A 14,308-nucleotide genomic window follows, 5' to 3' on the forward strand; every position below is an offset into this window, starting at 1 on the left:
GGCATGCCTCCTGCCCCTTCTGGGGACCTCAGGCCACGCCCCCCATCCTGGCTCCGGGCCAGGGGACCTGAGGCTACGCCCCCTGCTCAGCAGGTAGGACTGGCCAGGTCTGGATCTAGCCCAATGCAGGGGGCTGCCGGGTCTGGATCTCACGTGATTTTGAGGTACATGTGTGTGAATGGGGACTTGACTCTGGGTCCCGCTTTTAATGTGCACTAATTTCGTGCACCGGGCCACTAGTAGAAAAATAATTCACAGAAGAAATAAAATTTGATAAAAATATATATGTAAACCAACCATCAATCACACTGCAAATTCAAACTGATATCATTGTAATAACCTATGTTTTTAAAAAATCTTTACTGTTGAAAATGTTACAGATATCCCCCTTACCCCCCTATTGTCCCCTTCTATCCTGCATCTGCCCCCCATCCCATGTTGTAATAATCTGGTTATAATATTAATAACTGGAAAGGAGCAGAGGGAAGCTGCAATTTAGACACATGCCCAGTAAGGTCTGGGTGATGGGGGAAGGTGTTTATCTGTTTGTCACACCTGAGAGCAGGGCATTGGCCAAAATAGGCGTGGCCACTGTGAGGGTGTGAAATCTGAGATACATAAGCTCCTGAACAAAGGGAGTTCGCTCTCTGGGCCCTTTGGTGCTCCTGGCTTGTGGGGCTTGCACACTCTGCACTCACCCAGGTGGCCCACATGGATGTGGATTCCACACAATGGACAAATGGACTTCAGCCTGCTGTTACATCGGACCCAGCTCCACCATGGAACAGAAACTCTCTGGACACTGGCTTTACTTCTAGCTTTATTGAAGCCCCAGCTCACATTTTCCAGGACTAGATGAAGAGAAATGGGACTTTGCAAACTGAGGAATATAATTTCACACAAATGAAAATCATCCATTCTCCTGAGTGCATCATAGATAATGCTTTTTCTCAAGATATCGCAAGTACCCCACTCCCACTGGCAATGGAGGAATTTCACCCACGCCATCCTCTAGTAACAAAACCACAATGTTACGTCATTTTTGCTTATCAAAAAAGAACATTCCATTTTAATTAATCTCTGACTCAGTAATTCCACTTCTAGGACCCTCCCCCAAATGATTAGAGAGCTGTACAAATGCATATGTTCAAAGATGTTTATTGAAGCAATGTTTATGAAGACAATCTAAAATTCCCACAATAGAGACAGGCTTAAATAAAATATGGAAAAATCATATGGAACAATTTACAGCTGTTCAAAATCATGTTTTTGCATAATACCCAATGTTATGGGAAAATACTTAAGTCAGATAGCTCAAGGTTTAAAAAAACACACAAGATATAGTGATATAGAGCAGAATTCCAAAACTTCAAATACAAATAGGAACATATATACAGATACCACAAATAAAAAAATGACTAAAAGAAAAATATATAAATGTTAACACCTGTTATTTTCATGCAGTGGGATTATGAGAGATTTTATTTTCTCATTTAAAATTTTCTGTATTTTCCAATTTCCTCAAAATTATCAGGCATAACATTTACATCTAGAAAAGTAATAAATAAATGTTAATAACAATAACAATAATAATAATATAAAAGTGAGATCCAAGGAGTTCCAAAAGATACAAACATAAATACTAAATGTCCTGTTTTGTTTTATAAATGGCTAAATCTTCCAACTAAAATGTTTTTATTTCCAGTAGAAGTAGTACTTGTATTTTTTCCTTGACTGGATTTCAATAGAGGATCCACTGCAACATATTTGATTTGGAAACCTCCTGCAGTCACTGAAGCATCACTTAGGAACTTTAAGGTCATGACATTTCCTGGGGAGGAGGAGGACGCAAAAGAAGAAAGATGTTACTCTCCTTTAATTTAGCTGACAAAAATGGCAAGTTTCAGGGCTTCCTTTTGACTCTCCCTCTCTCTCTCTCTTTAAAAATAGAGTTCTCATCTCCCAACTACCTCCTACAGCTCATATGATGTCTTCTTTTAACTTTCTGTTAACATAAAATATATCCTCAAGAAAAAAAAATAGAGATAAACAAAAGGTTTAATACTTTACCAATCCTAGGGAAATTGTAACAGAGTAGTGAATTAATAAGTTTTAAGCGTTATTCATTCAAGAATTGAACAAGTAGTTCCATGTCTTGCAATAATGACAAATAAATGAGAATTATGGGTACTGAAAGGCTAGGGCGTGGGAATAATTTAGGTAGCAGTATCTGAGCTTAAGGACTATTATTTTTAGTTGCATAGTATTGTGATAATTTAATGACTTGGAGAAAAAATTGAGCACGCAAAACACCAAATACTAATGCTGGTGAGTACATTAAAAATGATATCTAAGAAAATACAAGTTCTTAGTCAGAAAATATGAGTTTGGATTAATAGCAGTGGTATTACTTAATGAGATAAATTTATGCTACTATAAGGACATTTCTTGAGCTACATTTCGTGGAACAAAGTTACACAAAATAATTTGCAGGAGAAAAAAGATTTGGAAAAGGTTACCTACCATAGCTAACCGTTTGAGGCTTGCTATGCATAATTAACATATTAAAAAGTCTCTGACATCTTCAAATGAAGAAACCTGTTTAACATTATTTAACTCAATGTTACCCAAATTTACCTGACCTACGAGCCCTTTCTCATGTAACACCTATTAAGAACATTTCACAGCACTGTGTTCTTTACAACTCTCTCCCTGGGAAATGCTATACTAAGATAAAAATGCAATAAAGAAGGTAAAAATTTTTCAGTGATAGATGGTATTTTTAACAACTTTATAAATTACTTTAATTCTTTATCAATGAAAAATCTTGGCCTTTTATTACATTTTATGGAAATCATAAGCCACGGCAGTATTCATGGATTTGCAGACTCAAGACTATCTCAGCCTGTATTTCCCACAAATAACAAGAGTCTACACGTTTTCAGTGCAAGGAGTTGGCACGGATCTTTCTTTAGGTATAAATAAATACTTGGAATTTATAAGCCAGCAAGCAGGTCTCTCAACTTTAAAAAAGTAAACAGTGATGACTACGGGGTCCTTCACTTTCAGTGACACTGAGGGAAAACAAATCATAGTTTTGCTCCTTAATTTAGAGCCCTTACCTGTACTAATGATGTCTCCTGGAAGCTCATCTCCACAGTATCTGAAAGGGAATTTTAAAGAGAATTCACACGAATGAACATTATACAGACATTGCAATGAGCTCTTACTGATAACTAAAGTGCTTTATTTCCCCCAGGTAATGGCTTATTTTCCTGTTATTTTATGATGTCTTATTGCTTTTTTAAAGTTTGAATTTGTAAGGGAGAACAATGTACATTATTTGAAGTAAACTTCTCAAACTATTAATGAGATTCTTAAGAAAGGATATGTGGCATTTCCTACAAAACTATTTGTGTACCTACAAAACTATTTGTGTAGTAGACAATTTGAATCTTCTTGAAAAAATTAAAAATTTGTCTCTGATTAATCTCATAAAGTTTTCTTCACAATTGAAAGTCAATGGGTGTATAGTTGGTAGTATTATATTTTGAATTCTGGAGTAGACAGATTTAAAGGTGGAAAAATTACTTGGACCTTATAGATATAAGAGGGTTTCATTTTTATACGAGTCATATCTTGAAAGGAACTCCCTTGCACATTATATAAACGTTGAGTTTTGTCAGTTTTTAAAAGTGTAATTTATTCCAGAGGGGGGAGGGGGATCTATTATAAAGGTAAATTACACAATATAAATTTATAGCCTGTTGAAGACCTTTAAAAAATAGTATATATATTTTTATATATAGTCATGGATAATGGAGAATTGATATTCTGTTGATAATGGATAGTCTAAAATACACATTATTAAATGGTGACCTGAATATATAAAACACCTAATTGCACACTCTTTAAATTGAAATATTTTGTAAGGCTCTGAAAATGTAAACTGCATTAAAGATTTAAGGAGAGAACACAAAAAAATTATGTCCCAGCATGTTGAAGACCAAGGGAGGAAGAAATATTGCGGAAAAGAGCACTTGTTTTTTATGGCAAAGAAAGCTATTTTTAAGAAGCTGCCCTTTGTAGGTTTAGCTAACTTGTATGAAAGCAGGGGCTATGCTTTGCTTATTTACCATATACCCACAATACTTAGCCCATTGCTTTGTACACAGAAGAAAGGCACCCATTACTGAATTTATAATTACTTTTAAAGGTTGACAGAAATTAGCCCTAACCGGTTTGGCTCAGTGGATAGAGCGTCGGCCTTCGGACTCAAGGGTCCCGGGTTCGATTCCGGTCAAGGGCATGTACCTTGGTTGCGGGCACATCCCCAGTAGGAGGTGTGCAGGAGGCAGCTGATCGATGTTTCTCTCTCATCGATGTTTCTAACTCTCTATCCTTCTCCCTTCCTCTCTGTAAAAAATCAATAAAATATATTTAAAAATTAAAATAAATAAATAAATAAATAAAGGTTGACAGAAATTAGAACACTTAAAAACCCCAACATATTTCTCATCTCACATCTTTCTCCCTCATGTTGTTAGTCAATCTTGAGGTCTTCATAAATAGACTATTTAAATAATTGTTACAACTTAACAATAATCAAAAGGCAGCTATCACTATTTTAATAAGTAGCAACTGACTATGACTTAACATGCTAAGAAAAATCTTTGTTAAAAAAGGATGGTGCTGTAGGAGTGTAGGAACACTGGAAAATCAATATTGTAGGTACAGTTGGGGAAAAATTAAAGAAACATCAAACACAATATTGAATGTTCCTTTAACTTTCTGTATGGGAAACAACACGTACCTTCCCACAAAGCCATGGATATCATCGTAACTGTCATATATTTCAACATAGTCAGCCAAGCAAGATGGGTCATCTTCAAGGTCAAAGTCCAAAAAACTCAGGTGAATACGCTGACCATACTTGAGTCTAATGTGCCAGTAGCAGATTTGGTTATCATCATACTCATTTGGGAAGCCTGGAGATTTAAAAATTCTCTTTGGATCTGTAAAAATTCCACCACATTCTTTTGCTGAAATGGGCGGGGGGGGGGGGGGGGGGGGGAGGAAAGATAAGAAAGCATTAGAAAAAATTATTCCTACTTTAAAATGATATTCATGTCTTAGTGTTCGTTTATTTATAACCCTTTATGAAAAAGTAAAGAAATGGCTTAACATACAGTATCTATAGTATATAATGTATTCCTGTAGCTAAAGAATAAATGTATTTTTCATTAATAGTTGTTCAATTCTCTAAAATAAGCAGACACTTGTGAATTAAAAAAGATAGCAAAAAAATAATTAATTGTATCTTTGGTTACATTTTTTTGAGAGATGTCTTTTTTTTTTTAAGCATAGAATGCACAAATCTTAGGTGAACCCTTCCATATGTTTTGACAAATACATATATTCATGTTACCACCAGCCCAGTCAGATGTTTTTGTCTTGTGGTGTCACCACTGTGTCTTTAGGGACTGGAATATGTAGAATAATGAGTCCAATATATTCTGTTTGGGAAATCATTATAGAATTTCAAGATTACAGAAGACCCTGGAGGTCACTCTAATCCAGCTGAAAGGAATAATTTATAATCTTCCTATACTCTTTTTCCTGGTTTTAAACTAACACCTTAATCTTATTTGAGGATTTGGTGAAGATATTTATGTTTTTTTAAGTTATTTTTCATTTTACAGATTTATGTTGTGTCACATAACCTGTTATAAGAACAACCTCTTCCAGAACCAATCACTCACAGTATGACCTAGAGAGAAAGATATGGAGGGGCCTGATTAATTTTAATTCCATATCAAGTAAGTATTCAGTATCTTGAAAGACCAAACCAAACCTGGAAACTCAGAAATAATCTGAGTGGTGGAGCTAGTGCTGACTCTGGGTAGCATTGGAAGATATTTTTCACTTTATCAATTAGAGGTTTTTTCCAAGAATATTCTCCAGTAAAGTAACTATTTTTAAAAAATCTTGTTAGAATTCTTACTGCCATTGAAGTTAAGGAAGCTTATCTCTAAGGCAGAACAGGATCTTAGAAAGGCTGGGGAGGTCAGAGCCCGGCCGGCATAGCTCAGTGGTTGAGCATCGATCTGTGAACCAGGACGTCAAGGTTTGGGCTCAATCCCCAGTGCAGGGCATGTGGGAGGCAGCCGATGGATGATTCTCTCTTATTAATGATGTTTCTTTCCCTCTCCCTTCCTTTCTGAAATCAATAAAAATATATTAAAAAAAAAAAGGAAGGTCATAGATCTGGTTTGAGCACTCTGTGACCATCCTATACCTGTTTCTTCATTGGTAATTGAATGTAATCATGCCTCTCCTATTACTTCCCACCCAGGATTATTCTGAGGATAAAATATAGATGATAACTTAAGGACATTATACAGCTCTAGCCGGTTTTGCTCAGTGGATAGAGCATCGGCCTGTGGACTGCAGGGTCCTGGGTTCAATTCCAGCCAGGGGCACATGCCTGGGTTGTGGGCTCGATCCCCAGTAGGGGCCGAGCAGGAGGGAGCCGATCAATGATGTTTCTATCTCTCCTTCTCCCTTCCTCTCTTAAATCAATAAAGAAGTATATTTTTTAAAAAGCGATATGTTCATACCCAACAAATAAGATTAAAAAAAGGACATTATACAAAATGTAAGTTATTCTTATTGTATTATTACAATTTATACAATATATAGTGTATATGTGTTCATAAGTATGTACAGTGCCAGCGTTTGGAGTGACTCGCTCGCTCTGCCCCATAGCGCCCTTTCTTTGCTGTATATATCATTAGATTAGGATAAAAATTCAAATATTGGATTATTTTAGTTGTCTAATTAGTTATATCTATTCAGCTGTATATTTTATGTTACATATATAGTTATTGCCTCATCTCTTTTTATTTAGGAAAGGACAGATTCACAAAGTTGATTAGGTCCCTGAGGACTTAATTGGTTTAAAAGTGTTCATACACACAGACAATAGGGTGGTGAAGGCCTGGGGCGGGCATCGGGGGTGGGCTGGAGAGGGTCAATGGGGGGAAAAAAGGGACATATGTAATACTTTCAACAATAAAGAATTATTTTTTTAAAAGTGTTCATGTAAAAAGCAGTCAACATCAGGTCATACATTCAGAACTTGAATGAGCAAGTTTACTTCTAAACATTTCTTAATGACCCTATTCTTCTGACTTCAATCAGCTGTAATTTGGTGATATTGAGTAATTAACAATAATTATCTTATTTTTTCTGATTGTTATAATTTTTTTATGCCAATTATTTTTCAATGAGCTCTTCTCCCAATGCTAGTTGAGGCAGTCCTCATTTGCCATGTAGTTAACCACATCCTAAATAACCAGCATATCACTGAATTCAGGATTCTGTACACATATTTACAGAGTAAACAGTATTCAGCTTCTATGAGAAGTAAAAGAAGCTTATAAAAATTTATAATTAAAGTAATATTTTTACAAAAGGGCAATAAAATACTGTAAGAACCTTTCCATTAGCACTTCATCATCTCTCCTAGACTTTGACTTATGAAAACAATGGAATAGATGCTCAGAGAGCCTCAAATTTATCAAGCAAAAGAAGAATCAGAGAATATATTTGGAAATAAAAGTTACTCTTGAGCGTTAAAAGAAAGTTGCCTGTATAAATATATTGAAGAAAAAGAAAGAGAGAAAGAGAGAGAAGGGAAAGAAGGTTTGTGAATTAATTAACAATGACTAAATATAGGATTAAATACAGTGTAGTACTGGATAGGCTTAAAGTATCTCAAAGTGATTTGGAAATTATAGTCCTATATAAATGCACAGCATTTATTCATATTTGGTATCAAGTGGGAATAGGTGATAGCTCTAGGCAAAATTCTTTTCTACATGAAATACACATTATATTGAGATATAGATTAATTCAAAGCATGAAAACAGTAGTTAATATCATTAAATAATAAATTCTATAATAATATTCTGAAACTTCATTGTAATTCTCCTCTGTGTTATGGACTTTCTTATAAGGTAGATACAAATGGGACACCACCTGAGGATGTTTATGATCATAAATGCAGGAAAGACTTTGTAACACATTTTAACACTTTGTAATATTATCCTGGAGAAATTACATCCAAAAGGATTAGTGTATTTTTTTCTCCAAGAATATGAACAAAGAGTAACTCTTTATAGTAATTATAAAGAGTTAATTTTGCTCTTTAAAGTTTTCCTAGCTACGACCCACCATGGAATAAGAATAGGAATAAAAATATACTATATAATAATGACTAGTATACTTAATATGTAACTATTGAAACAAACCACAGAGTGAGAGTTGCTTAGTTTGGAAGTCTAAGAATTGATGCACAAAAATAAATTAGGAAGCCTGTTTATTCTGTTTCCTTTTCCCCATTCTAGCAAAGGGATAACTTTGAACAGTTAACATTTGGTAGTACCACTTTATTGTTTTAGTTAATTAAGTGTGAGTTCATAACCTGCTTTTCCCCTCCTCCTTTGTGGTCAGGAAGTTCCATGGCACAAACAAGACCTAAATTCACAATTCTGCCTGCCTACTAATTATTGGCTACATAATTTTGGGTAAGTTGCTTCAATTCTTAACTCTCAGTTTCCTGATTTCTAAAATGGGTATAAAAATAGCTCCTTGTAGGGTGGTGAATATTGAGTGACAGTGCAGATTGACACAGCATAATCACTCCATGAATGATAGTTACTAATTACTATCACTAAACTGATTTATCTCTGGAAAAATAAGCTATTTCATTTTAACAACATCGTAGTAACATGTTTTTGCAAAGTACAAAATTATTATTTTTAACAAACCATGTGGATTGTAGCAATAGGCATCCCATCTTTCACTCCTATTGAGACGGATTCCGTAATCAATAACACCAGTTTTTCCAAATCCACAGTGGGGCCCTGGCTTCACAATGGGGTATCCAACTCTGCCCTTCGCCATCCACCCAGCAGCACAGACGTGAAATCCTGCAAGAGAATGAAAGGGTTTTACACTTAACAGGTAAACTGGCTCAGCGGAGGGCACGTCATCTTTACAAAGACGGTCCCTTCCAACTCTGACAGCTTCTTAGCTGCCCAAATTCAGTTCATGTAAAAGGAGAAAAACGGTTTTCTTAAAAAAAATAAAATTGAAACACAGATAAAATATAACATCGGACTTTTACTAAGAAATGATAGATTACTTAAAATTAAAGAAAGATGAAGGTGAATTAGAAATCATAACCCCACGAATCTGAAAACATTCCATGTTCAGAGCTGGCTTCTTTTCACCAATGACCTATCCAGTGCAATGAGATAATTTCTGAAAGTACTGTCGGTCCTGAAAACTTTTTTCCCCCCAAATCATAGTTTAAGTCATTTCTATTTCAGGATTAATCAAGATATTGCTAGTATTTTTTAAAATGTGAAGAGGGATAAAAGCGCTCATAAATTTCAAACAAAGCCTCAGCCCTGTTTTTCTTGCTCAATTCAGAGGCTGTTTAAAGACTTGCCAATGGCATCCAAGAACAATTTTACTTGAAGTCCAGGGCAGCTAGCAATGACGCTGGCTTTGTGTCCATCATTCCAGTCACTGTCACACTCAGTCCTGTGGGAACAGGCTGAGCAGTTATCTGGGGAGACTTTGGGGCATTTTGGAGAACACCTGTATTTTTGCCAGCATAAGCTTTGCCAGGTACTTTTCTATCAGCAAAGGGCTTTCTGCAATGGAGAAGAGTTCCAAGTAGGGTGGTCTTTTGGATTCTCCTGAAAGCCCAGGAGAGATGGTAGCAGCCTCCCCCCCTTTTCTAAATAAATAAAGAAAAAAACACTAGCTAATTACTGGGTTTTTCCACTAGGTCTCCTGACATCATCTTCCCAATTCCTTTCTCCTGCCATCTTATACCTTGCTTATCCTCCTTTTCCTCACAGCTTTTGATCCTGAAATACAAATGCATTCTCCCACTTCATGTTGAAAAAAAAAAATGAAACATTTTGAAAAAAGCCACTAAATTCAGTATTTCTTCTACCAAGTAAATTTTCTTGTAAGACTCAACATAGTAACATCGCTCAACACATGAGGAAACCCATACTCAGAAGTCAAGAAGAGATAATGTTAAAATGAATAGCAATGGCTTTAAATTTCTGAGGAATTGAAATGATATCGAGATGCCTTCATTTTCTTTTGATTTTTACTTATTAGCCCACAGTGGGTTGTAACCCCAAATAAGTTACTAGTATTAGGAACTTTCCACTAGCTAGTTGTAGGCAGAGAAGATGGGAAAAGCAGTGGGGCGGAGATGAGAGATATCATGGGGACTTAGAGAACTATTAGTAGGGCTGAGTAGAGAAGTCTTATTAAGGGGTTACAGGAAAGGTGGGATATTTTTTCCCAAGGGTGAACAAGAAAGAAAGCCATTGTTAAATCAGTTACCAATTTTTCTGGCTGCCTCTAGTTGCTTGTAGGTGGCGAGACGGCCGCCTTCATATTCACACACTGCCTTTGCTTCTGCGTAGGTGAGCTTGTATTTGCCGGACCGAGCTTCTCTGTGATATACGCCTGCTGCTTGTTCTGTGAATTCACAAAAAGTCGTAAATGCACTACTTGCCTTCTTGCAGAACAAGGGAAATTTTGTGACCTCAGATGGAAGATTACATCAGCTATTGTTCCTGCCAAAGGGTTCCTTGGGTCAGCAGCATTGGGTAGCTACATTTTCATTATTAGAAAGCTCTGGGGAAAAATATGAATGAGGGGGAATTTTAGGGAAACCTGGGGACAGAGACAGAAATTTGAGGCTAAATTAAGTTTCTGAACTGACAGCCTGAAAGGGTTTCAGTACAACATTGCATTTCTACACTACCAAAGGTGATCAAGTTTTGACTTTTTTTTTTTTTTTGGCTTTAAGTTACATAAAAACTTGGAAAGGTAACTAATAGGAGAAAAAAAGGAGGTGAAGGCAAAGAAACCATGAAAATTGATCCATTATGTCAGCTTGCGATGATGGAGAAAAATAAGCCACAATATCCATTTGAGGGAAATGACTAATACAATATAATTGAGAGTTTAGTAAACAAATAAAAAACAGAGGGAAAGTTGAAAGGAATCCAAAGCAAACAAATATTTCATCAAAGAGAAGAAAACTAGATTCAAAAGCAGCAGAGAAAATCCTGAGCACACCTAATTACCGGTTCCTAAGTTCTTTAACTGTTTTGTCCTTTTTTAGCTCACATTTGTTCCCAACATATTTTCGGTAGTGTTAAATCACACATGAGTTATCTCCCAGTAGATCACTACTTAAAAGGATTGTTTTGAGTTTGGAGTGCATTTTGCCATGGAAACAATGAGAAAAGATTCTCGGGGCAATAGTCATACCGTAGCTCTAATAGTTCTATGTAGATTGTCAGATATGGTTCAGTCCTTGTACCCTAACCTGGGCAATCAGTTACCATCAAGACCATTGCCAATGAGAACACATATATCTTGGCATGCAGTGACATGAAGCCAGCAGTATTAGAAAGACTGTTCCTTGCTGTCCTCCCCAGGCTGAAGTTGACACTGCCACAGTTCAACAGGAATGCCGCGTGGCATGTTCTCTGTTTTTCTGGATGCCAAGGGATCCTTTTATTTTTATTTTTCTCAAACATATCTTTATCGATTTCAGAGAGGAAGGGAGAAGGAGCGAGAGACAGAAACATCAATGATGAGAGAGAATTATCGATCCGCTGCCTCCTGCACACCCCCCATTGGGGATCGAGCCCGCAACCCAGGCATGTGCCCTTGGCTGGAATCGAACCTGGGACCCTTCAGTCAGCAGGCCGACGCTCTATCCACTGAGCCAAGCTGGCCAAGGCCAAGGGATCCTTTTATACATTATATGGTAAAAGCCCATTACTGAAGACCTCAGTCAACTTGATGCTTACTAGTATAGATCAGAGAACACAAGGAACACGAAAGTCATTTTCCCCTTTGAAACTCACCTACTTCCACTGTCCTTCATATGGCAAAGTCTCATTAACGAAACTTTCACTAGCTTCCGATCTGGTTGTTTTGAGCATATACCATGAGGTAGTTTGCTAGGTGCAGAGGATCAAGTCCTACTCCTAAGCAACTTGGACACTAGTGGGCAATGCAAGTACAGACAGTCCCCATTCACGCTGGTTCAACTTACAGTACCAGAGTTAAAAACCAACCTTAGGGGTCCCCTGTTTCCTCATTTTACCGGTGTGGCACTGAGTCCAAGGGTTTCAAGTGCCTTGTTCTTGATAGTTGCTAGCTGAGTCCTGCCTTCTAATCCAACTCTCCTTCCTCCTTAAATAGTTTCTCATGCTATATGCACCTAACCAACGGTAAACAATTCGTGCTAGGCTGACTGGTCAATAATTTGTCCCAGATTGGAGCAATGTGCAATTACCCCAAGCCTCAAATTTGCAGCACTATTAACAAACATTTGGGTTTGCTTCTCTCTACCACCAGGACAGAATTTCTATTGTGCAGGTTTATATTTTTGTAAAATACAAAATCACTTTTAAAAACACCAACGACCACAGCTCCTAATTACTTGAGCATTAGAGAGTTTTACAGCATTTCGAAGTTTATCCATATGGGTTTAATTCTTACTAGCTTCATGACCATCTTTTTCCTGTCTAACAAATCTGTGGCTATCTCCTTAGTTTGATTGTGTGCAGTGAAAATAAACAGAGATGTCTTCATTCCTCTGGTAAATTCCAGACCCCAGCTTTGCCAAATGGATCTCAGTGTTCAGCATGAAGCTAGTTCACTGGCTCGAGCTGAAAAAAGGAGGCGGCAAGGCTGTGCATTGCAAATCAAGCTTTTTAATTAAATCCGCATGGCTGCAGTTACTATTACCAGGGAGAAACATGCTGAAATATTCTACAACTGTGCACTGCTTAGCAAGCATAAAACTATGCTCTGGCCTAAAGTTAATTTTGCTTTCTCTTTATTTCTTTATTTTGTACAAGAATCCCTCAATTTTCTTCTTAAGAATTCAAAAATATTTTCACTATCAAACACAATAATGAACATAAAGCAATATTAATTTGCATCATGAGAATTAAAGCATTGTTCAGAATACTATAAAGGGTATTTTGGGCTTTCAGTATTTAGCTTTTTTTGTTTGTTTGTTTATTGTTTATATTCACAGTTAGGTCCAATTAATTCTTCACTAACATTTAACAAAACAAAGCAGCAAAAGGAACGTTCCTTGTCTAACAAAAAGGGCAGAAAAGTACATGGATAGCTCAAACAAAAGGAACCAGAGTGGTAAGAATGCATTCAGAAATACATTGACTTTGTCAAACTAGTCAAAAGAATATTTGGAAAAAGTAAGACATACACTACAGGTCAGAGTACATGGAGCAATGATTATAAAGTTATTGTATATTCTGATTTACCTGTTATGATTTTGTTATAATTACCTGCTATAAAATCTGATTGCAAATGCATTGAAATAAAAACAAAACAATACATTGATGTTTTTGTTAAAGAAACATTTCCCACTATACCACCACATCTGCTTTGAAAAATTTTAAATATATTTTCATATAGAATATAAATATTAACCTCTATTTCCTACTGAACAACTTTATAAAAAGCTATTTTTAAATCTTAGAAGGCAGGAACACTATTTTAAAAAGGGTATAGACATTCCAAAAGTTATCTTTCCCAAGCATTTTCTTTGAAAACACCAGGCTTGACCAGAACAGAAAAATCTACTGCTTTGATTCACTTCTCCACGAATTCAAAGAAGTGACATTCTTAACCAGAAGTTCAATAAGTACAGTTTCTTACCTAGCCATATGGAGTTATGAAAAATTCCATTCTTGAATCCCCATCCGTGCGCCTCTTCCCACAGCAAGACAAATAAGTAAATTAGGATGATCATATCTCAGCTGTAGAGAAATAATAGCCTATTAGGGACTCCTCAGGATAAATTCTCAGTGCAGAGGCTGCAATGCGACTGAAACATCTGGTTTCCACATCTTTTTAAATAGTTTTTGCAACTGTGAGGTCAGCAAGCACTCTCCAATGGCATTTCCCGCTGCAGAGTTTCACAATTAACTCAGTGTCTGTAGCAAACCCTCTGACTCATTTGCATTGGCAACTACAGCTAAAGATACAGTGATCATCTACATTTTTATTAATTAATTCTGTCTGTCACAGACACTTTCCTGGTAGGACATTTGTGTAACTTGGTGCAGAGTCAGCAGCCATTAAAAACAACAAGAACAAAAACTTCAGTAGGGATTTTAAGAAAAACCCTAAATGTCTTAGTATTTGTAGT

The 14,308-nt window shown here is 36.4% G+C and overlaps 1 protein-coding gene across 1 annotated transcript; it reads right to left on the reverse strand.

Moving 5' to 3' along the window:
• Window positions 1-1,220: 1,220 nt before the first annotated feature.
• Window positions 1,221-13,965, reverse strand: TNFAIP6 (TNF alpha induced protein 6). Its single transcript, XM_079781831.1, has 6 exons — window positions 13,816-13,965; window positions 10,441-10,578; window positions 8,835-8,996; window positions 4,814-5,042; window positions 3,123-3,163; window positions 1,221-1,831 (listed from the first exon to the last, which is right to left on the reverse strand). The coding sequence occupies exons 1-6, from the start codon at window positions 13,907-13,909 to the stop codon at window positions 1,662-1,664; spliced, it is 834 nt and encodes a 277-aa protein (XP_079637957.1). The 5' UTR covers window positions 13,910-13,965; the 3' UTR covers window positions 1,221-1,661.
• Between the last annotated feature and the right edge of the window lie 343 nt (window positions 13,966-14,308).

The sequence above is a fragment of the Cnephaeus nilssonii genome (assembly GCF_951640355.1).
Source record: "Cnephaeus nilssonii genome assembly, chromosome: 10".
NCBI lineage: Eukaryota > Metazoa > Chordata > Mammalia > Chiroptera > Vespertilionidae > Cnephaeus > Cnephaeus nilssonii.

What these genes read in the sequence shown, in the direction of transcription:
- TNFAIP6 (XM_079781831.1), bottom strand. Translation starts at nt 13,909, where the DNA reads ATGATCATCCTAATTTACTTATTTGTCTTGCTGTGGGAAGAGGCGCAC. An exon ending in CTATTGCTACAATCCACATG is followed by an intron (nt 5,043 to 8,834) that starts GTTTGTTAAAAA and finishes CGCCCATTTCAG; the next exon opens with CAAAAGAATGTGGTGGAATT. An exon ending in ATCCATGGCTTTGTGGGAAG is followed by an intron (nt 3,164 to 4,813) that starts GTACGTGTTGTT and finishes ATTCCCTTTCAG; the next exon opens with ATACTGTGGAGATGAGCTTC.